The sequence below is a fragment of the Hippocampus guttulatus genome, chromosome 19, assembly GCF_054856545.1.
Source record: "Hippocampus guttulatus isolate MCC_2025c chromosome 19, RoL_Hgut_1.0, whole genome shotgun sequence".
In the NCBI taxonomy this organism is placed as follows: Eukaryota; Metazoa; Chordata; class Actinopteri; order Syngnathiformes; family Syngnathidae; genus Hippocampus; species Hippocampus guttulatus.
Window position 1 is genome coordinate 8098357 of NC_141279.1, and position 23824 is coordinate 8122180.

Genomic DNA, 23824 nt, shown 5'->3' on the forward strand with positions numbered 1-23824 from the left:
TTAGCAACATGGGAGTTGTAACACGCAAAGCCGTCGTCTCGTCAGCGGCTGCTGAATTTGAATTGAGCTAAAGTTTGTCAGGCGGTCAAGCGCATCGATTCTTACGAGGATGTCATTCTGACACCCAAAGATAAAATCTTACATAAGAGAGAAAAAAAAAAAAAGTCACTAGGGTGTCTTGAAAGGCGCTTATAAATAAAATGTATTATTATTATTATTATTATCACTCACGATGCAAGTTTTTGGCACACACAAACAGTTCATTCATGTGGCGTGTCAGCTGCTGCGCGTGCGCGCGCGCGTGTGAAAGTGGATCAGTGTGAAGATGACGTGATGCGGTCTCATTGGACGGTTTGTTTAGACTCGCCACACGCTGCGGGAGGAAAATATGCGACGCTCAGACGGGGCGGCCCACGCCGTCTGCACGCACGCTAAAACCCTCACGGGCTCACGCTCACATGACGAAAATAAAACACGCACAATAATTGTTTCGACACAGTCATCACAATGACGGCGCCTTTTTTTACGTTTCAATACATTACACACACACAACTTCCTTGGCACTCAGCTGACCAAAATTTGCTGATTGTTTCAATATTGGATTTTTTTTCCCCTGACTTTGCGATTGAGAGAATTTTACCCATCCCGCATGCTATAAAAATCATTTCCAAAGCAATACAAAACTAAAACTCGTTTCGTCAAGTCTGTCCATACTGTTGTCGTCGCATGTTGGATGTGTGCCTTGAAGGGGTTTGGCCTAATGAGGGACGTCAGGAATCGAAGCGGTGTTTATCGGCGCGTGAGCTGCGGCGCACATCGGCTTCGTTTCATTGCGATTTTTTTTCGAACTTGTTTTCGCGTGCGCTGCAGCAGCTGGACGAGACTCGTCGGGACCTGCGCTGGCTGACGGACGCGCTGCAGTACGCCCGCTACAAGCAGCCCCGCGGCGGCGTTCCCGTCACCTGCCTGGTGGACGCCGGCGCCCCGGAGAGCGACGGCGGCCAGCACAAAACGGACTCCACCTCCTCCGCCATGGACTACCTGCCTTCGCCTTCGCCCGAATTGTGCAGGAGGAAGGCCATCAGCGGTGAGCACCGTCATCATCATCATCGGTAGCAGCACGGGCGGGCGTTTAGCGTGCGCTGACTCGCACCGCTGTGCCTCAGATTCGCTGCTGGGTTCGGACGAGGACGCTTCGTCGGAGGTCTTCCTGCCCACCGACAGCGACTACGACTCCAGCGACGCCCTGAGCCCCCGTGAGCTGGACCTGCTCTATTCGCCCCCCCAGGACCTGTCCCAGCAGGCCATGCACTCGCTGGGGGGGAGCGCCCCCGACGTGCTGCAGATCCACGAGCTCAGGTCATGTCGCTGGATTGAATTCAAGTTTGCCGAGGTCAAAAGCATTCGGGGATGCGAAAGGATGACATTGTTGAGAAGGAACCGGTTCACTCGTTAAAACAAATGCGATTGGCACTTCGGTTTACACCCCGCCCCCTTACATGGTCAAAACCCGCATGACCTTCACTTGAGTGACGATGTTGCAAATGTCGTTTTTGGTTGTCCAGGTACAGCGCCCGCCCTGTCACGGACCTCCCGCTGTCGCCAAGCCCGGAGGACGGCAAGTCACAAGATGGCGCGGGGCCCTTCTTCCCCCAGTCACCGCCGCCGTCCAAAGACTTCCCCGCCTTTCCCTCGGCCCTGCCTCGCTCCCCATCCCTACCCCGGCCCCTCCCCGCGTCGCCGTCCACCCCGCTGTCCCCCCGCTTCGCCGGCGACCTCCCGCTCTCCTTGCCGCAGTCCCGCACCGCCGAGACTCTGGAGGGCCTCTCGCTCTCAAGGACCCAGCCGCAGGGGGGCGCCCCCCAGCTGAGGCCCGTCCCCAACCCCCCCTCCAAGCGCAAGCTGCTCTCCAGGAGCCACCGGGGCCAGTATTTCAGCGGGCCCCAGCGCTGGCTGAGGGGACACAGCGGGGAAAGCCACACGGGGTCTTTATCCGAGGGCGTCTACACCAAGCAGTGCGACCCGGACCTCCCGCCGCCCAAGGAGCCGCCGCCCCCCCCGCGGGGCGCCACCTACGTGAGCCGCACCGACTGCGTCCTGGAGAGCCGCAAGGGTCGCCTTCGCGACCCCAGGCCCCACGTGCGGAGGATTTTCGCCGACGCTGGCAAGGAGCCGGAGGGGGCGGTGGCGCGGTCGGAGAGCGGAGGGCAGCAACGGGAAGGAGCGGCCGGACAGGACGTCGACTCGGACGAGCAAACCAACTCACAAGTGTCGGAGATTCTCAGCAGCACGCTCTAGGCCCTGGCCCCCCCCCCCAAAAAAAAATAACTCTCGCACATGTCCACATGTACTTGGCTGTTTTCAAAAAACTCTCCAGATGAAATCACAGTTGTCACATTTTGGCCAATGGCAAGCCTGAAACATTGACATCAGATGACTCGGTGGCCTCCAGTCGTAAAAGGTACGTTCGTGTTTCGAATTGTTCCAAAATGAGCCTCTTGACGAAGGCCTGCTGCACGCCGATAGTGCGCAGCCGTTGGCGACTCTTCGCCGCACGCCCGGCCAATTGGGCACCATGCATTTACCCACCCTGTCAAGAGAGTTGCCCCCCCCCACCCCGCCGCTCTTCAGCCACATCGTTGGGTGTCTGGCGGGCTTCAAATGATTCCGTTAAGTACATTTTGCTGAAAATATTTGCGAGGTGTACTTTCAACAAAAAAAAAGGCTACTCAACAATTATTTGGGGAGTGTCTATGTAAATTTCGCCCACCCACCCCCTGCTTAGCCCCCCCCCCCCACCCCCAAATCCCTCATGGGGGTACCTGCTGCTGTCTAAGGTAACCACTCTTCCCATTTCTCACTCGATATTGATGAGCATGCAAATTTGCGCTGCTCGGAAGAGAAGCCCGCTTGGTCCCGTCGCCACTTCGGTTTCAGGTCTTTTCTTCTCGGCCTTGAAACCATCCGGCGGGACCCAAGCCAGATCACGTATCACAAGCTTGCACGATGACTTGATTGAATAGCAAGTGAACTTTTTTTTTTTTTGGGCTTCTTTCATCCGGACGCAACCAGGACATTCCCGGCAAACTCTTGGCCAGTTTCACGTCCTCTTCAAGGTTGGATCTTCAAAATGGAGACGATAGCAACTGTACACAGGAAGCATCGGGTTTTACCCCGGGACCTTGATCTTCTTGCCACTCCGTCTAGCCCGTGCTCGCGTGTCGAACGTTTTCTCAGACCTTTTTGCGTGGATCGCAGAAACCAAAAGTTGCTGGTTCAACTTGGCCAAGCCTCGGACCTTCACCCGGCCACGACTGTTACACAGATGATCAGCAATGCAAGCAAGAACTGGAACTTTGTACATTGTTCACACCAAAAAAAAAAAAAATGTGAGCGTTGTGATCAGTGGCGTGAAGATGGAAGGGTCCTGGTCTACTTGAAGTCACTCTGGAAGTTTCTGACGATCGCTACTTTAAGCTGGAGGGTTTTGGAAATACTTGAGTTTGGAAGTTTTACATCGGAATGAACTGGGAAAGAATTTTTCGGGAGGGCTCTCAGATTTGTGCGTCAGTGTGAACTTCATCTTTTTTCATAGGGGTTGGAAAACAAAACCACCTCCTCACTTTTCTTTTCTCTGCATGTTGCGGGCGCACTTATTACCAACAATGAGGCGTTCTAAAGCAGCCAGGCCAGCGCCAATCCCCAGTCCACACTCTAGCTGTGAAGTGAAACTTTTTTTAATCCTTGCGTTTAATGCCATGCACTCACTGCCAACGACAAGGCGCTCTAAAGCGGCCAAGACAGAATTATCCGATGAGAAGCTGTCTTTTCAGGGCGTACTTTTGAATAATCACTGATGCAAGCCAAAGTGCTCGAATTCTTCCGTAGCAGGGGAGGGCCCACACTTGGTCTTCACACAAATTTGTGAAATCACTTTGGAGGGACGTGAAGAGCCAAGCGGCCAGTTTGAGAATTCCTAGTCGATTCCCGTTCATTCCCATGGAAAGTTTCCACCGTAGAAATTTCAGAGAATTTTGCAACGCTAGTCACAACGCCGCATTAGGCACCACAAAGTTGTTGTTGGTTTTTTTTTTACTCTAACGGAACTCTTTTTGTGCTTGGCATGACGTGCTGTGCTTCAACTGGCATGCGGGTGTCATCTCAGGACGTTTGTTTGCGTTGTCGTCATTTTACTTGGGCCTGCTCCTCACTTCCTGTTTGTTCCCTCACACGCTGCTGACGCTTCGCTTCTTTTGGATGTTGCTTTGTTTTTTTGGGGGGACCCACTCCTTGTGTTATTTATTTTCCCGAGGAGCACAGATTGTTCACGTTTTCTATGCGCACGTCGTCGTCTTTGTCTTCCCCCCCCCCACACACACACACACTTTTTTATGTGTGCACATTCTGGAATAAAAGCTGATGGAACTTGTGATTGTGACGAGTCAACAAATCCACGCAGACGCGCTCGGAATGTGCCGGCAGCTCGCTGAATTTGGGATTCAGACGCCGCGTCGTCGTCGTCGTCGTCGTCATCGTCATCGTCGTCTTCTCGCTTTGATTTATTCCCAAAACATTCCGTGGGCCATTTCACCTTTTGCGGTTGCGGTGTGGAAACCTGCGGTGTCGTCTTGCGAGCGGCAGCTGCTTGCTAACTAACGTCGCTCAAGGCCAATAGCTTGATGTCACTTGTCGTCTGGCCTAAGCATCAAATGCACTGACCTCTGACCTGCATTTACAACCACAATTGAAATATTTGTTTTTGTAAAATTGGGCAAAGTTTGTCCCCAAAGTTTAAAAGTGGCTAAATTAGGGCGTTAAGGAGGAAAGTTGCGAGTTCTAGCAAGTGCTAAGTTGGCATCCGGGGCCGAGCCGCGACATTGGTGGACGGTCGTGCACGTGGGTGCGAAGTGGACGAAATCACAAAACTTCCGAAGGAGGATTGATGGGTTGTGGGGGAGTTCAACTGGGTTGTTGTTCACAGACGCCGCACGACATGCAAAAGTAAAACACACTGGTGTGTTCCCCCTGGTTCTGTACCCCGCCCCCGGGTCAAGCAGGAGGTTTTCTTATCTGAGCATCGCCTCGCCGCCTCTGACAGATTTCCACAATCTGGCGGCGCCGCTTGTAAAATGACCGAAACGCTTCCATTCGCGGCGGCGGAATGTTCCGTTACCTCCGCCAAGGAAGTTTTGTTTTTGTTGAGTGAGTCGAAACATGAAGACATCACATTTGGTTGGAGAGCGACAAAGTTGGACGCGGCCGCTGGAAGTGCGGCCGCTTTGTCTTCCGCGTACGCCTGTGAAATTTTTTTGCTGGTCCGCAACTTAGAAGCGACACGAGAGAGAGCGGGCGCCTTTGCGCAAAGGCCAGCGTAACAGTCGAGACGCCTCAAGTCAACAGCGCTGGCACCACACACACACACAAAAAGCCGGCGCAGCAGAGAGGTCATACTAAAAAAAGTACAGACTGAAAATATTTTTGCGATTCCTTTTTTTAATGAATTCCATACAAATGGCTGTTTGGTAAAAATAATAAGTGGTGAAAAACAGCTTTTCTGCTAACAAAATAGTTTCCTGCTTTTAGACGGGTGTTTTTATTTGTTGTTGCGTGTTTGGATGTCTGTGCATGCGCGTTGCTTGCATATTTCTGTGTTCCTTTAGTGTGTTTTTACGTGTGTGCTTGTACTGCGTGTTTTTGTGTATTAATAGTCACGAACGTGTGCGCGCGTGCGCGCCTGGGTTGGTCCAGCATCATGATGACGTACACGACCCCTGCAGCGTGCCCAGTCCAGTGGTGCTGAACGGTATTTGGACGCACGCACGGAGCGCCGCCGTCATTCCAGCTGGAGAAGGTGAAGGAGGAGTCCACCGGAATCCCGATTCTGAACCCCGAACCTCGCCGAGACATGCGGCGTGAGTGGCTGGCGGGCTCTGCCTCGGTTTGCCGTGGGCCGCGTCCAGTGACGTGACGCGACGCAACTTGAGGCGAGGTGACGTGGGGCGAGGCAGCCCAAATAAGTTGACTACTTGCGTCCAAGTTTGGGAGATGGCTCCCCGTGCGCATCCCCGCCTTTCCACCCTGCCGGTCTTGACGCTCATCCTGGCTTGGGCCTCGTGCCAGCACTACCTCCTGCTACGGCCGGTTCCCAGCGACCACCTTCCGCTCGTGGAGCTCAAGGAGGACCCGGACCCTTCGCTGGACCCCCGCGACAATGACCTGAACGAGACGGAGCTGCGAGACGCCCTGGGCGGACACTTTGACGCGCACTTCATGTCCGTGCACCCGCCGCCGGAGCGGGACGAGGACGTGGACAGGCACCGGGGCCGGGAGGAGGACGACGAGGACGCGGACTCGGACCCCCTTGCGCGCCTCCTCCTCCCGACCGGCCCCATGTCCAAGGACTTCCGCCTCCTGGACTCGGAGGGGCAGCAGGGCAAGAAGCCCAAGGCGAGCAAGAAGCTCCGTCGGCGGCTGCAGATGTGGCTGTGGGCGTACGCCGCGTGCCCGGTGATGCACGCGTGGAGCGACCTGGGCGTCCGCTTCTGGCCGCGCTACGTCAAGTCGGGCCGCTGCTCCAGCAAGCGCTCGTGCTCCGTCCCCGAGGGCATGCGCTGCGTCCCCGCCAAGGCCAGGCGCCTGACGCTGCTCCGCTGGCGCTGCGTGCGGAAGAAGGCGGCCCTCAAGTGCGCCTGGATCCCGGTCCAATACCCCGTCGTGTCCGAGTGCAAATGCTCGTGCGCCAAATGACGGACGGACGAGGGACCGACTTGCTCTGCCGACCTGGCGCACAGCAGAACAATCTTGCACGCCTCCCCAACAGAAAAGTGCAAACGCACGCGTTGAAGTCGTTCCGTGACCACGCTCAAAACATTCCGCTGTGAAATGCCATCCATACAGACCAGCCTCCCCAACAGTTGTTTTTAATAATGAAGGAAAACAGCACTAGATTTGTACCTACAATAACGTCCAGTAAGGACACAATTAAATGGAACGTTAAGAAATTCCCGCCCCCCCCCCCAATGGACTATGCTGCTCCTGCACGGCAAAAAGGAAAAAAATCTTTTTTGAGTTGACGGGATTTTAACATCTTGATTAAGATTTGGTGACCTGACATAGTTTATTATTCTAATTATGCCTCCATTAGTTTGTCACCTTGTAATCATGTGCCACTATAATCAAATTAAGGACTTATTTTCAATGCGGTATGTGCATCTCGGCCACCAGGGGGCATTATATGTACATGAAATAGTCACGGTTTCTCCGTAAGCCACAGTAATATTAGTCATGTTCTGGAGAGGATAAAGAATATACTGTATGCCCGTATTGTATTGTTGTAGTTGTGTGTTTCCCTGTGTTGCTGCACCATAACTATGATGCTATTTGTTAGCCCATCTATGGCGTTTCCCATTATGTGTTAAAATGAAGCTAAATGGACTTAAGTGCAAAGTTCTGAATCCACAGTTGAGATGACTTCGCTGCTGCCAAACGGCACACATACAGTATCTTTAAATTTTTGATTGCAAGTCAAAGCCAAAAGTGAGTTTGTATCTAAAAAAAGTCTTGATTTGGGTCACTTGTATCTCAAGGCACCAATGTACATCGTACAAACCCATTACTATATATACATGTGTAATTGTATGGGAAAAAAAGCCCCCCAAAAATACCAGATGGACCTTTTTGTTTTGGTATTTTGATCATTTCCTGCAATTAAATTTTCTTAATGACAAAGTTTGGAATTGGGGATTTATGTTGTCAGTCGTGCATTTTAGTAAAACCTGAAGTGAGAATTTTCCTGTGCTCATCAATTTTTTTCCCCCACGAGGTATCTTGGTGCGATGGTGAACGTGAATGGCTCTTCCTCGACATGTGCCCTGTAATTGGCTGGCAACCGGGGCACAACTTCTTCAGCTCTTGTCTTGGAAGAACAAATAGAGCTCAGTGCTGCCCGGCATGCTGCGGCATAATGCGGTACTACACTGACATAATTTTGGGGAGGAAAAAAAATCCAACTTTGCTTTCGCTTGAATATCTGCGACACGGACACACGCAGACTGGTGTCCTGCCTCGTTCTCTAGTTTTTTAACAGGGGAAGCTGTCAGTTTGTCACCCGAATGCGAGGAGCCACCCGCCCCCGTCCAAAGACGTCAACCAGGAAGTTGACATCTCACCACTGGCAACGCAAGTCACGATCAGCAAAGAGTTTCTTATCGTAAGCAAAAGCAAAATGGCGACAAAACTGTCAATAATTTGATTGTGAATGTTTTGGGCCGCGTGTGTGTGTGTGGGCGGGCAGGCAGGCAGTGGAGTCTCCTTTTGGCTCAGAGACAAGCAGACTCTCATCAATCTGCTGCTAAGCTAACACGGCTAAGTGTCAAAACAGACCTGCCGCCAAAACACACACGCTGTATTTGGGTTATCCCAGTATGTGTGCTGGTCTTTCTGTCCCTACTTCAGAGGATATCAACCTTTTTGTTGTTCCCTATAGTGCCAAATTAAATCTCACTTGCTTTCGATGGGTAAAACTGATTTGATGTACAGTCGGAGTAAATGGAATTAAGAGCTTGATTGCGCAACCTAGCATCGCCGTGCCACAAGGCGGCGCCAAAGTCTTCTTTTCCGATCAGACGGGGCTTTGGCTCCATCTTGCGGCATCTCGAAAGCAGCGAATATGCGATTTTTTTGTTGCGAATAACCGAGGTTTGAGTCCCCCAACTTGTGAAAATTGGAGAATTCGCAAATAGTGTTTGTGTTTGCGTGCGTGCGGTAACACTGAGGCACAGTGCCGCGCGTGTGTTTACGCATACCAGCGCTGCACCCTGTGAGGGCGCCTTGTCGCCCCTGTTTGCCCAAATTCATTTGGGGAAAATTCCACCTCTGCAGCAGCAACAGCACTTGCTCATATAGCGTAAATGACACGCGTACCAGCAGGTCTGAAACCCCAATTAACGTCACTACGTGAATTGGTTGCACTGTTGTCAGTTGGCAATGCATTTATCGTTGCCCGGTTTGTTCATATGCAGAAAAAAATCATTTGCCTGGTTACTTTCATCATCTGATTTTGACCTTCGACGCTAATTGAAGTTGGTTTTGAATTATTTTGTTTACTTTTTAATTCGTTCAACTGTAATTAAATACGATTGAACTTTTTAACAGATTTTGGTGATTTTTAATCCCATCAGTCAGTTTGTGTTGCATGGGTCAAAATTTAGCCAATGGCGGAACGCTGTGCACCATGAATCAAAGGTCAGTAACTCTTTCCACCTCATTTGGATCTAATTATAATACGCTTCAATTGTTTGAATATGAAAAATGATCATTTAAGAATGGAATAACGGCAATTCGGTAAGTATTGTTGGATTCATTAAACTATTTAACGTTTACTTCCGGCAACAGTCACTAAAAATGTAATTAAGTAATTTATTTCATAACTCAACAAAATCGAGAATAGGCACCTATGAGTCAGTTTTTTTAGGGGGGGTTTGTGCCCGCATCTTCGTTCCTAACCCTAGCTCAATAGCGCCACCTGCTGCAGCAGCAGGTGGACACCATCAACTCGTCTCCTTCCCAAGATCGAACGACTGTTTTATTTTGAAAAGTAAAAAAAACAAAAACGAGGCACACAATTGAGGTGAATAGAAAGAGATTTACAGTATAAATTAAAGGATCAATCATGTGTGTGGAATACTGTTCAGGAAATAATTAAATAACATTCATAGCACCTTTGGTCCAAACACACCAAAAACACAAAACAGTCAAATGTCCAAATTACAGAACACGGGTTTTGTTTTTGTAACGTTGTGGACCGGAACCTGAGGCACTGACGACTTCCTGCTTTGTCACCTTGAACAGGAAACAAACAACAACAACAACAAGAAAAATAATGTCCACGGTGGAAGATTTGGCATCACGGCCGTCGTTCCCTCATTGGCCCGTTTCACGCTGCCCTCCCGGCAAATTGGCGCATCAGAAACGGAACGGTAGAGTCAAGCTGGCGTTGGCTCGCTCGTGCGTTTGCGACTTCCGTCATTTCGATGATGACATGATAATTAGCTGAGTCTGTGACTATCACCTTTCACGCGGGACGGCGAGGTGGGGGAAAAAAAAAAAATCCACAGCTTTTATCCGGTGGCCTGAAAGGAGACGACGGTGTTTGCATTCAATGAGTCTCGAGTATTAAACTTCACGCTCTGCTTGCAGTTAAGCCACACACCGATGGCGTTCCGCTACTGATGAAGCCGACAAACTTGCAGCTCGAGTGACCCTTCCCGAGTTGGCCGTGGCGGGCAGCGCGAGAGTCGCTAGTGGTTGCGAGGGTTGAAGAAGCCAACGCTGGTGGGCGACTCCTTGACGGTGACGGTGATGAAGTTGGCAGTGACGTCGGTGACAAACACCTGCTCCAGAAGGTTCCGTGTGGGCCGCCAGTCCGTCTCAGTGTCCGACTCGGTGGCGGCGTCGCCAAGGCTGGGCCGGCCGTCGCCGGGATACGAGGCGGCGTCCCGTTCCCATTCGCCGCTGCTGCTGTCCTCCGAGTCGCCGGTGCTGAGATCATTGAGGCCGCGGCCGGACTTGCGCTCGTCCTGCCGCCCGCCGCCTGCCGGCAGCGTCGCATCCTTCCTGGCCTTCTCCGCGCCGCCCCCTGCAGGCAGGACCGGACGCTGCCCGGTGGGGGTGACGCAAGTGTCTCTGATGACCACCAGGCTGCCGCTCCGTGAGCTGGAGCGCACCGCCGCGCCGGAGCGCACTAGCGCGCCGCTGTTGCCCTGATGGCCGGCCAGCGGTGTCTTGGTGACGTTCTGCTGGTTGAGCGCTCGCAGGCCGAGCGTCTGATTGCTCGGCCGCTGCGATGATGACGAAGGCGCCTTGGCGAGCGCTCGCTTGTGTTGGACCAGAGCCGTGTAACCGCCGTGGCTATCCTGCCTCCTCGGAGTCGGCACGGGGCGCTGCGCCGCCGTCGGGCTGCCCCCGAAGGCGGGTCTCAGCGGGGGCGGCATCCCTTTGAGGGCGTCGCCACGGCCGCCGCTGCCGCCGGGGCCCGACGTTGAGCGTTTCAGCTCGCCGTGCGATGTCTTCCTTTGCGGCGAGCCGCCGGCTTTGCTGAGGGAGGGCGAGGAGGCGGGCGCAGGGCGGTTCCAAACGCAGCCCCCTTTAGATGGCGCCGACACCTGGGAGAAAACGGAGCTCTGCGCGTCGGTGTGGTGCTCTCTGGCGGTCCGGCTGAGTCCAGTGTAGGTAAAGCTTGCCGGCTGCAGCGGCTTCTTAATCCCCGGCCGGGGCTCCACCCTGGGAAGGCACAACACAGGCTTTTGAAAGGTCTGGATAGATACCGATTTGTCCTTCGGCGTCGTTATTTTCAACACATCTGCCATTACAGCGAACCGCCGCTAACTCACCTGCCTTGCATTTTTAAGCTATCGTTCACTTAAATGCACTTATTTGTTTACGTGAACACTTCAGCTCACGCAGCCAACACGAGTGGTATCTTGCATGCTGTATAAACGGGGAATGGCTGAATTTGCAACTTTCGTACTTTCCGTACTTGCGTAGGAAGCCCGGCAGCAGCTGGTGATGGCTCGGCGCCGAAGGCAAAGGCGGCGTCCTGCTTTTGGCCGGCCTCAAAGCGCCCACGTTGGCGTGAAGCGGCTTCCGGCCGCGCTTCTTGCGATGGGGCTCGGCTTTGGCGGGGAGAATCTGAGGCCTCCTCTGGGGTGCAGGGTGCAGCCGAGGGCCCGCCGCCGAACCCTTGGCCTTCTTGTGGTCGCGCTCGGCCTCGTCGTCTTCCTCGGACGACGACGCCACTGACGAAGACGCGCCGGAGAACGACGACGAAGACGAACGGCTGTCTTTTGCGGCGGGTGAAACGGGAAGCTGAAGGTGGGCAGCCACAAAAATCACACTCACGCAGCTATCTTGTCAATCAAATTCGAATCTATACCCCCCCCCCCCCACAGTTATGAGCTGAAAGTGAAGAGAAATTACCGGAAACTTGCGCGGTCGTCCTCTCGGCCTCTTTCCTTTCGTCTGGTACAAAAGTTCTCGCTCTTGTTCCCTAAAGTGACAGAATTGAATGAACGTCTTAGAGTAGCATGTCTTGTTATTATTCCAGTACGGGCGGTCACAAACCTTTTGTGAAAGGCTGCGAGTAACCTCGGGTCCAAAATATTCTCCTCTGGCTCCCAACTGTTGTGCCTAAAACCACAACATCACATATTATTTTTCATGCGCTTGCGGGTTCGATCCAACCTGCATTTTGTTGCCTTGTTCTTGTGACTCTTGTCAATAAAGTTGAACGCGATTGAAAAGAGGCTCCGGTGCGTAACTAGCCTGTCACAACAACAAAACAGCACAATGCAGAGGAAAGAGTAGAAATAAGACAGTACACCGATGAAAACGTCAGAATTGCTTACGTTTTTTGTTGTTGGTTCAATATTGCTTATTGTCGTTTTAGTGCATCGGAAGATGAACAATATGAACAATCATGTCGTGAAGAATAAAACCACCAAACAGAAACATCGTGCTCCTTTTTTTGCAAGCTTCTGTATTAGAATGAGCTCATATGAAAACAAACTTAAAAGAGAAGACAAACGGCGCTGTTTTGGTCTTTCTTTTTTTTGTCTGCTTAGCTTGCTCAGACAAAAAGAAGGCTGCACCTCGCATAAGGTAAACCATGCCCGCGAGACCCGAGAAAAGAAGCAAGAATGCCAATGTTTTGCACCTTTTCTTTTTGTCATTTTGTCAGCTGGCCGTTATCCTGCCTTGCTAGCTCGCTCTGCGTGCGCGCGCGCACGTGCATGTGTGCGTGCGTGCTCGATTAGCCTTTGCGGCTAGCTGAGACTGGCTAGCGACTTACTTGGACGACCACCCTCTCCACTTGACAAGATACTCGAACTTGCCCTGCAAAAGAGCACACAGGCGAGTTTTAAAGGAGTTCCGGGAAAGCCGCTGCACCCCCTCCCGAGCTGCCCAGGGGCTCGCTCACCTTTCTCGGCCGCTTGCTGAGGATGCATTCGGCATCAAATACCTGGCCCACAGTCACCCCCTCCATTGCTCGCACCAGCAGGACGGCCGGGAAGCACACGCCTTCTTGGGCGCGCGCGGCCACTGTAGGCGCTTTACGCTGCTTCGCAGAAACAATTAATTCGCTTCAAACAAAACCAAATTGTCAATTGTGCGTTTTTCAAATTATTTTACGAAAACCCACACGTTAAGCGGTGTAATTTTTTACCACTGCGCTGTAATAAAATTGTAATAACGTCTAGATACTTACACAGGAAAACAATAACGTAGATATGCGTGGGAGTATTTTTACTTGCTAATTTCCATTAGAATTTAAAACCGTGAAAACCAGCACAACCAAAACATATTTTGATTCTCTCTCTGTCTGTCTCTCTCTCTCTCTCCATTCATCCCATGAGGATTAGATTGCTACAGTAGAAATGTTGACAAATATTCACTAATTAATGACCAACCAAGAAAGTGAAAAACGATTACAAGACAACTATTTTTGGTGGAATTAAATAAATTGAAAGCGAATCCAAGCAGGGGTAAATAAAAGGCACACAAGATTAAGTTGTTGCCTCTTGGCTTCTGGTTAGTAATAAATTCTATAATGCTCCATCCGTTTTTATATAATTATTTGCACAATATTCATTCACAAGACGTATTCGTGAATTATGATAGGCCCCGTATGTAATAGATTAAGTATAACATATAAACCTGTTCACATGTATATTATGCATCAATGATTTTGCAAATTAAATGTACATGTAAACAATGAATACAAATATAGAGGGAGGCATTGATATGGCCAGTTGTATTAACATTATAAAGAATGTCAACATTTTGTATCCGATGGTGTCACCAGCCTTCTTTATGATTAATTTAAAAAGTGTTGCATTTGTCAATTCTCAATCTACGCACCGAAATGAGAAAATATAGAGCTTATTTTCATGTTTAAATAATCTAAAATCCAACTAAGTGTAACAACCAACTTTGTTGCCACTCGTTTTGTTTACCCAAAGCAGAACGTTTGTTTCGTGTTTGCTTCTGGAGACGGAAGATTTTAAATGTAGGACGCTGGTTCCTTGTGTAATGTGTCACCCTCAAACATGTCCGCTCGTTCGTTCGATTCACCCGGTGAATGACAGCTATAAGTCAATCAAAAATGGTCAGGAGATTGTTTTGTTATAAAAATTAAGCGTTTTTATTCTGTTATTTAATTTCTTTTCGTGCCAACCATTCGTTCGTGCTGGACTGTGGACACTTGCAGGTCAGACGTCCTTATTTTCACACTTTGGAATATTCGTTGTTTTAAAATGCAGATTTCGATTTTTCATCAAATTGTAATCTTAACATGACATCCAAGTGTTTAAGTCACTTGGATCCAAGTGACCTAAAACTGCATTGATCATCATAATTGACAGATTTATTCAAGCACAGCGTGTTAGTGGTTGGTTGTTTACAATACGTGTCCTGACTTGAAGCAGCGACCAGTCCATTGTTGGGCTAAAGGTGCCCTGCGACTGGCTGGCTACCCAATATGGTGCTTGTACAATATTACGTAGACTAAGAGTCCGTTTAATGAGATGAAGCGCTGCAATAAGACACCTCTGGAGAAGTGGGCCCTCCTCAAAAGCCGGTTCTGATAGGCGGCTCAAATAATGGATGGATGGATAATAAGTCACTGGTGACCTGTTGTCCACCATGCAGGTGATCTACTTCCTGCCATGCTGCTGTCACCTCTCCTCTGCCACTCACTCCGCGGCCTCGGGACCTCGGCCCTCCTGCCTCCGAGATGCTTGAGGGCTCTTCGCTGCGATGCCAGGTGGCCGCTGCACTTCCTGTGGCGGAGGACGCCCCTGTGCCCCCACGTCCAGAGCCGAGGGGTCAAGAGCAGAAAGCGTCCAAGCTTCGAGGAGCAGCAGAAGGCTCGCAACAAGACGGTGCTGACCTACGTGGTGGCCGCCGGCGTAGCCATGGTTGGCCTATCATACGCCGCCGTGCCGGTTTACAGGCTCTACTGCCAGGTGAGCGTGTGTGTGAGAGTTTGAGGAAGGGCCGAACGTGGTGAGCCAGAGAAGTTCGAGGACTGGGCCCCCCAAAAAAAAGACAATAACTTAAAACTTGGCGGCGACGTGGAAGTCACACCATGGTCGTGTTTGTGACGTGGGCTTTGCTTCCCCCCGTCAGGCGACGGGACTCGGCGGCGCGGCAGTGGCAGGCCATGACTCGGACCTGGTGGCCAACATGCAGCCCGTGAAGGAGCGCGTCATCAAAGTCACCTTCAATGCGGACACGCACGCCAGCATGCAGTGGAACTTCAGACCTCAGCAGACGGAGATCTTCGTAAGTTGCCCGTTTTGACATCGTCGTCGATGCTTATGCCAAACGGTGACGGCTTTTGGTGCAGGTGGTCCCGGGGGAGACGGCGCTGGCCTTCTACAGGGCAAAGAACCCGACAGACAAGCCCATCATTGGCATCTCCACTTACAACGTGGTGCCCTTTGACGCGGGGCAGTACTTCAACAAGATCCAGGTAGGATTACTTTTGTGCTCAGGGGGCCGCGTTTGAGTTCTAAAATGGTCAGTATCATTTTATTTTATTAACGAGAATAGAAAAATATGTATATTCCACGCATACATTCAGGAGTAAATACTTTCCAGAAAAAGTCAAACAGAGAAAAAAGTAAAATAATTTAACTGTAAACCCATTCAAATGTTTTCAATCTGTTATTTATAGTGATTTAATTACCACTTATTGAATGAAATAATTTACATGAACTTCATATGCACATTTTGTTTTTGTATTTGCTATATTTAGCTTAATATTGTAGTTGTTTATTAGCAGTTTATTGCTAATATTTTAGCTTTGCTCGACCGGCTCAATTAATGCAAGACGTATTTCCTGACTCTTGCTTCGGTAAGATGCTTGCTGGGTCCATTAAAAATACAAGAGTGGCGCCTGTATGTGGCCCGCTTTCGTGCCATACTTTGCCCACGCTCGAGGTCGCGGAGTGAACGGTCCCAAGAAGTTCCCGTGCCTCATGGTCCGTCTCCTCTCCCGGTGTGTTCGGTTCAGTGCTTCTGCTTCGAGGAGCAGCGTCTGAACCCTCACGAGGAGGTGGACATGCCCGTCTTCTTCTACATTGACCCCGAGTTTGACTCCGACCCCAGGATGGCTCGCGTGGACACCATCACGCTCTCCTACACCTTCTTTGAAGCCAAGGAGGGACACAATCTGCCGCTCCCGGGATACAGCTACAACTGAGCGCAAAAACGGACTGGCGGCGAGACTTTTGACGTGAAGTTGGACCGCAGACTGAAAGTGGATTTTAGAGATCATTGGCTGTGATGATATCACGGAGTGAAACAAGAATAGGAACTTTTTTTTCAGACATTGGAATTCATCTCACTGCCAACTCGTCATTTCGTGGAAACTTTTAAAGACTCAAATCAATAAATTGTGATCAATTGATGCTGCTGAGTTTTATAATCAATTTCCAGATTTATGTTGTGGGTCAAATTGGTCATGTTCAAGCTCAAATCAACACCCCCCCCCCCCCCAAAAAAAAACCCCAACAAACAATATAAAGAAATAGATCGTTTTTCTAATGGTTCATTCCATGCCCAAAAGAAATCAGATTTTCACCAAGCGGATTTTGATTTTCATGAAACACCAAATCTCAAACTTTAGGCCCGTCTTCAGAGCTTGCCGATGATCTGATCATTTGAAGCAGGTGTGCCGGAGGAGGCAAACATCTCAAAACCCGCATGACGACGGACCTCGAGGCCCGGAGCATCGCACCTGCGCATGAACTCAATTAACTTTCATCAGCAGAATGTTGCTAATTAAATCCCTTTTAGCGTTCGGTTGAAGAAGCACGATGCCGTCCACGCCGCACTTTAAGTGTAGGTGTGGTGTGTTCCTTTGGTCCCGAGCTACGTGCTGCGGTTGCGTCGGACGAGAGTCCAAAAGTTCAACCTTTTGATGGAGCCGATGTGAGCAAAAGCTCCCAAACGATCTTCACTTCTGCATGTGAATGTGCAACAGGTAACTCCAGCCGAACCGGTCCCCGAACCTTCTGCAGACAAAAGAGATAATCGAGCATAAAACGGTAAACCGGAGAGTGCAACAAAGGCAGCGAGACTTGACGATTAACTCCCATGGAAAAGTGACTTGAAGTCGGCAATAAAGAAGGTAAACAACGAATAACCGCATCCGCGTGCTTGGACAGACATGACAGGGGTGAGGCGATCACCTGCGCGTTATATTTCGAATGGAGTATGTTTTGACTTGGCAAAAAAGCGCCGCACTGTTGCATTGAAGGGCTCGTCGGAATGTCCCACACGTCGCTGGCCTTTTGTCCAGCTGGCCTTTTGATCCGACGACGGTTGAGGCGTCTCAGAACGTCACAGTGAAAGCAGATCGCAAATAAATAGAACTTATCACCACAGACATTGAAGTCGCTCACCAAACTTTTCGGTTTGTTTGCATTCCGTGACCTGACGAAAAGCTGAGACTGTAATCTGCTGAATTCTGCCCCCCTCCCCACCCCCCACCCAAAAAATGTATTTTGATCGCATTTGTAGCTACGTGCAGTTTGTCATTAGTCGGGTTCGTTTTTCACGGGCGGTAATTTTATTTCGGAATCTTCCTGTTGGCAGCGTCTGTTGGATGGTTTGAAGGTGGCATGTCATTTGTCTTGCCACATTCTTTCAATGGCGGAGAAAGCAGGTCAGGTGAAATTCCTTTGGAAGACGACAACAACAACAAAAAAAAAAGCCATAGACGGCATTATTCACGCCCCGTGACATTTGCGGGTTTATTCCCCAACAGCTCTGGAACAGTCGACGTTCGAGGCGGGGGAGGGGAGCTATAATGATTTAAAAAAAATAAATTAATAAAACGAGAAACTGGTCACACCCTCCTATTAGTGGGGATGTGGCTACATCTATTCAATATAAAGCATTCACCATCAAACTTATGTAACGAATCCCAAGTAAAGCTCCAGCTCCTTCAGTAGTCCGACATTTTTTCTTTCTTTCAAACAGTCCGAAAGAAAAAAAAAAGCAAGTACTGTAATTATTATTGATCATGTTCTCATTGACGGTCCGTTCAGACATGGCAGTCGGTTACCTGTTGTTGATCCTCATCAGTTTCTCGTCGGCCGCCGAGGAATTCTACACGTCCATCGGTGAGTTTGCTCAATTATTATCCATGTTGTTGTTATGAATGTACTGAAGCACGTTTGTGTAACATGCCGGTGGGCATATTTGTTACCTCACGTGCGATTTCAAAGCAGCACTAGTGTGTTATTTAGGCTAGTATGCTAACACCATCAATGGGCCTCATGTGAAGATGTTTTTTTTTTTTTGTGTGTATGTTTGTTGAATCATTGTACCACTGAATACAGTCGTTCATGCACCGTGGATCCATGATTGTGTACGCGAGAGATGCGGGGTGTTGATGCTTTATGATCTTCTTCATTCATTTGATGGATGATGCTGGTGGGACAGACGGTTTGTGGACTCGTACAAGCTTTGTGCTGGTTACGGGGCACTTGGCTGAAAAACGATTTCACAGCGGGTGAAGATGACAGAATATTGTCAATGAAGACACATACCTTTTTTTCGCAAGTGCAGTAAATGTCATGATGATGCGCGCGTGTGTGTGTGCCATCAGGTCACATGACTCAGCTGGTGTACACGGAGAAGGAGCTGCTGGCCTCGTTGGACGATTACATCCAAGCGGAGCAGAGCAAACTGGAAACGGTCAAAAGGTCCAAAACCACCTTTCGCATCAATACGTTCGCATCTGGTGGAGGTCACACTGACCAGATAATTTCGTGTGTGTGTGTGTGCGCGTGTACTCAGGTGGTCTGAGAGGCTGGCCAACATGTCGGCGTTTGCCATCCAAGACCCCGAAACCTTCCTGAGCCACCCCGTGAACGCCTTTAAATTTCTGAAGAGGATGAACCGAGAGTGGCGCGCCCTGGAGATGCTGGTGCGCAGCAACGTATCCGACGGTGAAAACACACAAACGTCCCGAAGCCCGAACGCTCGCTCCAAAAAGTACGAGTCGGTTTGGACGCTGCGGCTTTTGCGTTTCAGGCTTCGTGTCCAACCTGACCTCCAGGAGTGAGGACCTCCCCGACGAGGGTGACCAGACGGGCGGGGCCGAAGCCCTCCTGAGGCTGCAGGACACCTATCAGCTGGACAGCGACACCATGGCCAAAGGGGAGCTGCCAGGTGAGCGGGCCCACCGTGTCGGATGGCTCCCGAACATTTAAGACGATTCCCAAGCCCTGGCAAATAGGAAAGCAGTAATTGGTGTCAAGGAAGTGCAAGTCTCCGTTCCACTTATGCTTAATGAATATTTGGGAGTTAACTTGACATTTGCATGTCTGCACGTAGGCATTTACAGTAGGATCCTGATGGCACATATAGACCCAAAGTCCAGAAGTCCTAAATCCAATCCTCGCCCACCCCAAAACAGGAACCTCTCTGCTCCTGAGCAGCCTGACGGTGGACGACTGCTTCGACCTGGCCATGGCGGCGTACCAGGAGGAAGACTTTTACTATATGGAGATGTGGATGGCTCAGGCTCTCCAGCAAATGCAGCAGGGCGAGACGCTCTCAAGCGTGGACCCCATCACCATCCTGGACTACCACAGCTACGCCCTCTACAGGCAAGGAGATCTGGAAGCCGCCTTGGTGTCCACCAAGCAGCTGCTGGCGATTGGTGAGTCGAACGAAAGGAACGTCGGTTCACCTCCAACTGTTCCTGCGTGCGCTTGAGGCTCCCGTCAAAGTCTCGCTCTTTGTTTTTCGGGTTGTTTATTCAGATCCAGAAAACCAGCGAGGCAAAAGTAATCTGGCCTACTTTGAGTACGAACTGGCGAAACCGGACAGGGTCGAGATCATTCCGGTGATACCCCACAAGTATCTAACTGCCTACAATGCCACGGTGTACAAGCAGCTGTGTCGCGGCGAAAGCGTCGCCTTGGTGAGGAAGACGCCGTGAAGTCACCGCGTGGAAAAGCTTTTCCCCTCCGGGCTCATCATCATCATCTTTCTGACAGACGCCACGGAGACGGAGCCGCCTCTTCTGCCGTTACCACGACAACCACGGCCATCCCAACCTCCTGATTGCTCCCTTCAAAGAGGAAGACCTCTGCGACGTTCCCCGCGTCGTCCGCTATTATGACGTGGCGTCCCACAGGGACGCGGAAGTCATCAAACAGTTGGCCAAACCCAAAGTCAGTCCGCTCTGCTTTTCTGTCCAAAAGACGGTGCAGCGTGTTCGTGTGAGCGCGTTAACTTACTGTCTCTCTCTCGTCGGCTGAGCTAGCTCACCCGCTCCAAAGTGAGAAACAACACGGACCACACAAATATTGCATCTCGAGTCAGAATCTCCCAAAAGTAAGGACGACCGAGTGGGCACAAGCGCTGATGCGCGAGTGTGTGATGCTACATGCTACGTTTACTTTCCGTTTCCTCGACTCGAGTCGTAGCGCAACCTTTTCCCTCCTCAGCTGCTGGCTGGAGAACAAAGCGTACAAGGTGGTGACGAAGCTGATCAACCGAGTGGGCTACATCACCGGCCTGGAAATGTCCACCGCAGAGTGGATGCAGGTTGAGTTCCTACACAGATCTTCTCACCTTCAACATAAAAAACAAACAAACAATAAAATAAAATGCACTCAACTGAGTATTCACTTTCATGTTTGTTTGTGCAGGTTGCCAACTATGGCGTGGGAGGACTTTATGAACCACATATCGACTTTCAAGGGGTAAATATAAGCACCGTTTTCAACATAATCCATAATACACTTTTGTCTGAACGTCGTGTCGCGTTTCCACAGAAAGAGGTTGAGAACCCGTACGAATATTTGGGAACAGGAAACCGAATTGCCACCTGGCTTCTTTATGTCAGTAAAGCACACTTCACTTTTCATCGAGGAGGCGCTCCACTCGGCTTCTAATGGCTTTCCCTGTGCTTGCAGTTAAGCCACGTGGAGGCAGGGGGCGCCACCGTCTTCCCCAGAGCGGGCGCTTTCGCCGAGCCCATCAAGGTTCGCTCTTCATCTTTTTCCAAACGGGATGCAACATGTGGCCACAGACTATTGATTGGCCTTTCATGGCGGAGGCCTGAGGGCAGCCATCTTGCCTTGCCACTGGCACTGTCAACCTCTTTCACTGAAGACAATTCGTTCGTCACTTCAGGGTGTGCCAAAACAAGTGGCTGCTGGTGTCAAGCATTTCTATCTGTTTGAATGCAACTTTTTTTTGCGACATTGCAGGGCTCGGCCATTTTCTGGTACAATCTTCACCCCGACGGAGAGGGAGACCATCAAACCCAACACGCCGCCTGTCCCGTCCTGGTGGGGAGCAAATGGGGTAAGTTTAAATGGAATGTAATGTCAGCTATGTAAGCATATTGCTGCCACACCGGGAAAAAAAAATTCAGTAACATGTCATGAGCATGACGAATTTCATGTTCTATTGTGGTAAGCAAGCACGGTTTAACTTGATAAGTTTCCGGTTTTAAATGTGATAAGTTTGACATTTGAAAGCGAACAATTCAAGCTGGACTTTCTCTGGAATTGAAAAATGGTCCCCTTGTCTGTTTGGTCAGTGGGCAACACGTGGCTGCACGAGAGAGGTCAGGAGTTCAAGAGACGCTGCGATCTGCAAAGTTCGGCTGAGCAGGGGTTAACTTCAGATTCGGCGTATCACCTTGACGCGTAGCTGTGTTGCCATGACGACCCTCATCTGCTCTGTTTTGAAAAAAAAGCACCACATGTTCAACTTCAGCGCTCAAACGCGTTAGCCTTAATAAAAATAATAATGAGAATAATGAGAATAAGAATATGGCTGTTGACATCAAATCGTAACTTTGGCCACTGAGAGGCTTGACTCACAATGACCTCTATGCAGGCGCCATTTACGCACTTAGGCTATGACGGCATGCTAACTTTCGTTTGCTCGGCTGACGCGATCCCAATGACAGTATCAAACTCTCCCAAATATACTGCTGGAATGATGTCAAGCTACTGTAAATGACATCTTAGCTTTCAAATTGCTCAAGTTATCCAAGTGTTGGTGAAGTGATCAAAGCGTCTGATTGAACGAGCCATTTGCAGTTTTACCATGCAGGCAAGGCGCAGACTCGCACGGCTTTTTGAGATGCTCGACTCGAATCGGTTTACAGGGCGCGGACTCAATCGTGACTTGGAACAAAGTGCCGCTGTAAAGAAATGGAATTGCAAGATGGTCGCCGGTGGCTTCACTTCCTGCTGACTGTCGGCCATGCTTTGTTGCAGGGTGAAGTTGTACAATGCGTTTGTCTTTGTTTGTAGTAGCGTCTAACGGGTAATCATGTTTAAAATAAATAAAATACAACCAAAACGCAACAAGCGCAGCATATCACACTTGTAAAGAATGAAATCCTTTTTCCCTCCAGTAGCTTGAAACAAGCCAAAACCTTAAACACGTTCCACAACGTGCGACTCCTTTCCATCGGAAATGCATCATGCGTTTGCCCTGCATGGAGTCCCATTTACTTCAAATGTTTTGGACTTTTGTGTAATCTGTTTCCCGAAAGAGGCGTTGAATGCACACGATTCATTCCATGATTCAACTCCATGAATAAAGTTGTTTTGTTTGTTCGCTTGCTTCCGTGTTTGTTTCCTGAAATGGCTTTGCTATGATGCTCTGCTACAATGCTATTTTTGTTATTCTTGGATATTTTTGCCGTTGGCACATTTGAGGACGTTGTCTGGTGACGATGACGCGATGCCGGGTGGAACTTAAGGTGCTGCTGTTTTGGTCAGTCGAGTGTCTATGACCCGCGTGCACAAAATCCTAGAAGTGGGCATCAATGCAGCCGCTAACTTGGTGTAATGAACATGACTAATCGGCGGGTTTGATTTCCACGTCCGGCCAAAGTTCATAACAGCATTGAGCAGTGACGGCGTATCCGTTGATTTAGCCGTCGCCTCCTTTAGAATCCCCGTTAATGACATCGCCACACACATGCACACTCGCTCTCTGTGTGTACGCATGTGACACACACACACACACATTCAGCCTTTGGTGTCTGCAGACTGGTTCAATATTCCGGCTGGTAATTTATGCAGAAGTAATTCGTCACAGGAACAGAGCGAGAAATGTAGAAGAAGGCAGTGGAGGAGGGCGGGGGGCTGCAGGAATAAGAAGCGACGTGAAAACGGTGCAAATAATCACCGTGGCAACATTGTTGGAAGTTGATTGTCGATAAAGTCTCGAGCGATGCAATCCATATCAATTTCTCACATGGTCAGGAAAGGGGAAGCGGAATGCAAACATCCGGTGCGTTGGCAAAGTGTTATGTTTTTGCACTTATTTTGTTAGCTTCAGCCAGCTGCAGGCAACCACAGCCACACGTGGCTCTTGCAATATGTAATTTCACTCTCAACCACTAGACGGCAGAAGTATTGGAGCCGACCGTACTTTTTTGCTGAAGTTAATTGAATGTCAGTTTCCTCCTTTTATAACGCACATCTCTGTGCATAATTATTTATGTATGTTCTGAGATGATAAGTTAAGGTTGTTAGTTCAGAAAAATGGCATTTGTTTATTGTGAACACTGGTCCACTGATGGTTTTCTTGCTCTCTTCGCGATTCGATGTGACGGTATTTTGTTCTTTGACTGCTTCGCTATATGATGAATGATGGCGCCGTCTTAAAATGCACTGAGAACATATGTAGATGGGTCCCACAAAAATAAAACATGCCTGATTATGCTGAAATAGTGAAGAATAATGTTCTCATCCGGCATATATCT

The 23824-nt window shown here is 49.8% G+C and overlaps 5 protein-coding genes across 15 annotated transcripts in view; 4 read left to right on the plus strand and 1 right to left on the minus strand.

Moving 5' to 3' along the window:
- ankfn1a (ankyrin repeat and fibronectin type III domain containing 1a) overlaps positions 1 to 4429 on the plus strand; it is a 31384-nt gene extending 26955 nt beyond the window's left edge. For all 6 annotated transcript variants that reach the window (XM_086139212.1, XM_086139213.1, XM_086099164.1 and 3 more), the window contains 3 exons: positions 871 to 1087; positions 1167 to 1359; positions 1566 to 4429. In XM_086139212.1, the coding sequence (XP_085995338.1) occupies positions 871 to 1087; positions 1167 to 1359; positions 1566 to 2298 (1143 nt within the window). In that variant the 3' untranslated portion in view covers positions 2299 to 4429. The remainder of the gene's footprint in view (positions 1 to 870; positions 1088 to 1166; positions 1360 to 1565) is intronic.
- Positions 4430 to 5615: 1186 nt separating this feature from the next.
- nog3 (noggin 3) lies at positions 5616 to 7722 on the plus strand. Its single transcript, XM_086099176.1, has one exon. The coding sequence runs from the start codon at positions 6046 to 6048 to the stop codon at positions 6745 to 6747; it is 702 nt and encodes a 233-aa protein (XP_085955302.1). The 5' UTR covers positions 5616 to 6045; the 3' UTR covers positions 6748 to 7722.
- Positions 7723 to 9623: 1901 nt separating this feature from the next.
- LOC147190070 (chromobox protein homolog 2-like) lies at positions 9624 to 13093 on the minus strand. 2 transcript variants are annotated; one of them, XM_086099172.1, is made up of 6 exons: positions 12977 to 13093; positions 12848 to 12891; positions 12121 to 12186; positions 11977 to 12046; positions 11537 to 11865; positions 9624 to 11280 (listed from the first exon to the last, which is right to left on the minus strand). In XM_086099172.1, the coding sequence occupies exons 1-6, from the start codon at positions 13040 to 13042 to the stop codon at positions 10299 to 10301; spliced, it is 1557 nt and encodes a 518-aa protein (XP_085955298.1). In that variant the 5' UTR covers positions 13043 to 13093; the 3' UTR covers positions 9624 to 10298. The 2 variants fall into 2 exon arrangements, with proteins under 2 accessions (XP_085955298.1, XP_085955297.1); XM_086099171.1 differs by having other exon boundaries at positions 11528 to 11865.
- cox11 (cytochrome c oxidase assembly homolog 11 (yeast)) lies at positions 11733 to 16472 on the plus strand. 3 transcript variants are annotated; one of them, XM_086099175.1, is made up of 5 exons: positions 11733 to 11871; positions 14707 to 15023; positions 15187 to 15342; positions 15407 to 15532; positions 16076 to 16472. In XM_086099175.1, the coding sequence occupies exons 2-5, from the start codon at positions 14724 to 14726 to the stop codon at positions 16262 to 16264; spliced, it is 771 nt and encodes a 256-aa protein (XP_085955301.1). In that variant the 5' UTR covers positions 11733 to 11871; positions 14707 to 14723; the 3' UTR covers positions 16265 to 16472. The 3 variants fall into 3 exon arrangements, with proteins under 3 accessions (XP_085955301.1, XP_085955300.1, XP_085955299.1); XM_086099174.1 differs by lacking the exon at positions 11733 to 11871 and adding an exon at positions 14079 to 14266; XM_086099173.1 differs by lacking the exon at positions 11733 to 11871 and adding an exon at positions 14079 to 14164.
- A 292-nt stretch (positions 16473 to 16764) lies between these two features.
- On the plus strand, positions 16765 to 22667 carry LOC147190072 (prolyl 4-hydroxylase subunit alpha-1-like). Of its 3 annotated transcripts, XM_086099170.1 has the most exons (15): positions 17076 to 17194; positions 18117 to 18191; positions 18680 to 18776; positions 18871 to 19022; positions 19108 to 19245; positions 19493 to 19738; positions 19842 to 20002; positions 20079 to 20255; positions 20348 to 20418; positions 20532 to 20631; positions 20736 to 20789; positions 20862 to 20927; positions 21003 to 21071; positions 21300 to 21396; positions 21635 to 22667. In XM_086099170.1, exons 2-15 carry the CDS (start codon positions 18119 to 18121, stop codon positions 21745 to 21747), a joined length of 1614 nt encoding a protein of 537 aa, XP_085955296.1. In that variant the 5' UTR covers positions 17076 to 17194; positions 18117 to 18118; the 3' UTR covers positions 21748 to 22667. The 3 variants fall into 3 exon arrangements, with proteins under 3 accessions (XP_085955295.1, XP_085955296.1, XP_085955293.1); XM_086099169.1 differs by lacking the exon at positions 17076 to 17194 and adding an exon at positions 16765 to 17047 and having other exon boundaries at positions 20736 to 20927; XM_086099167.1 differs by having other exon boundaries at positions 20736 to 20927.
- Positions 22668 to 23824: the final 1157 nt, after the last annotated feature.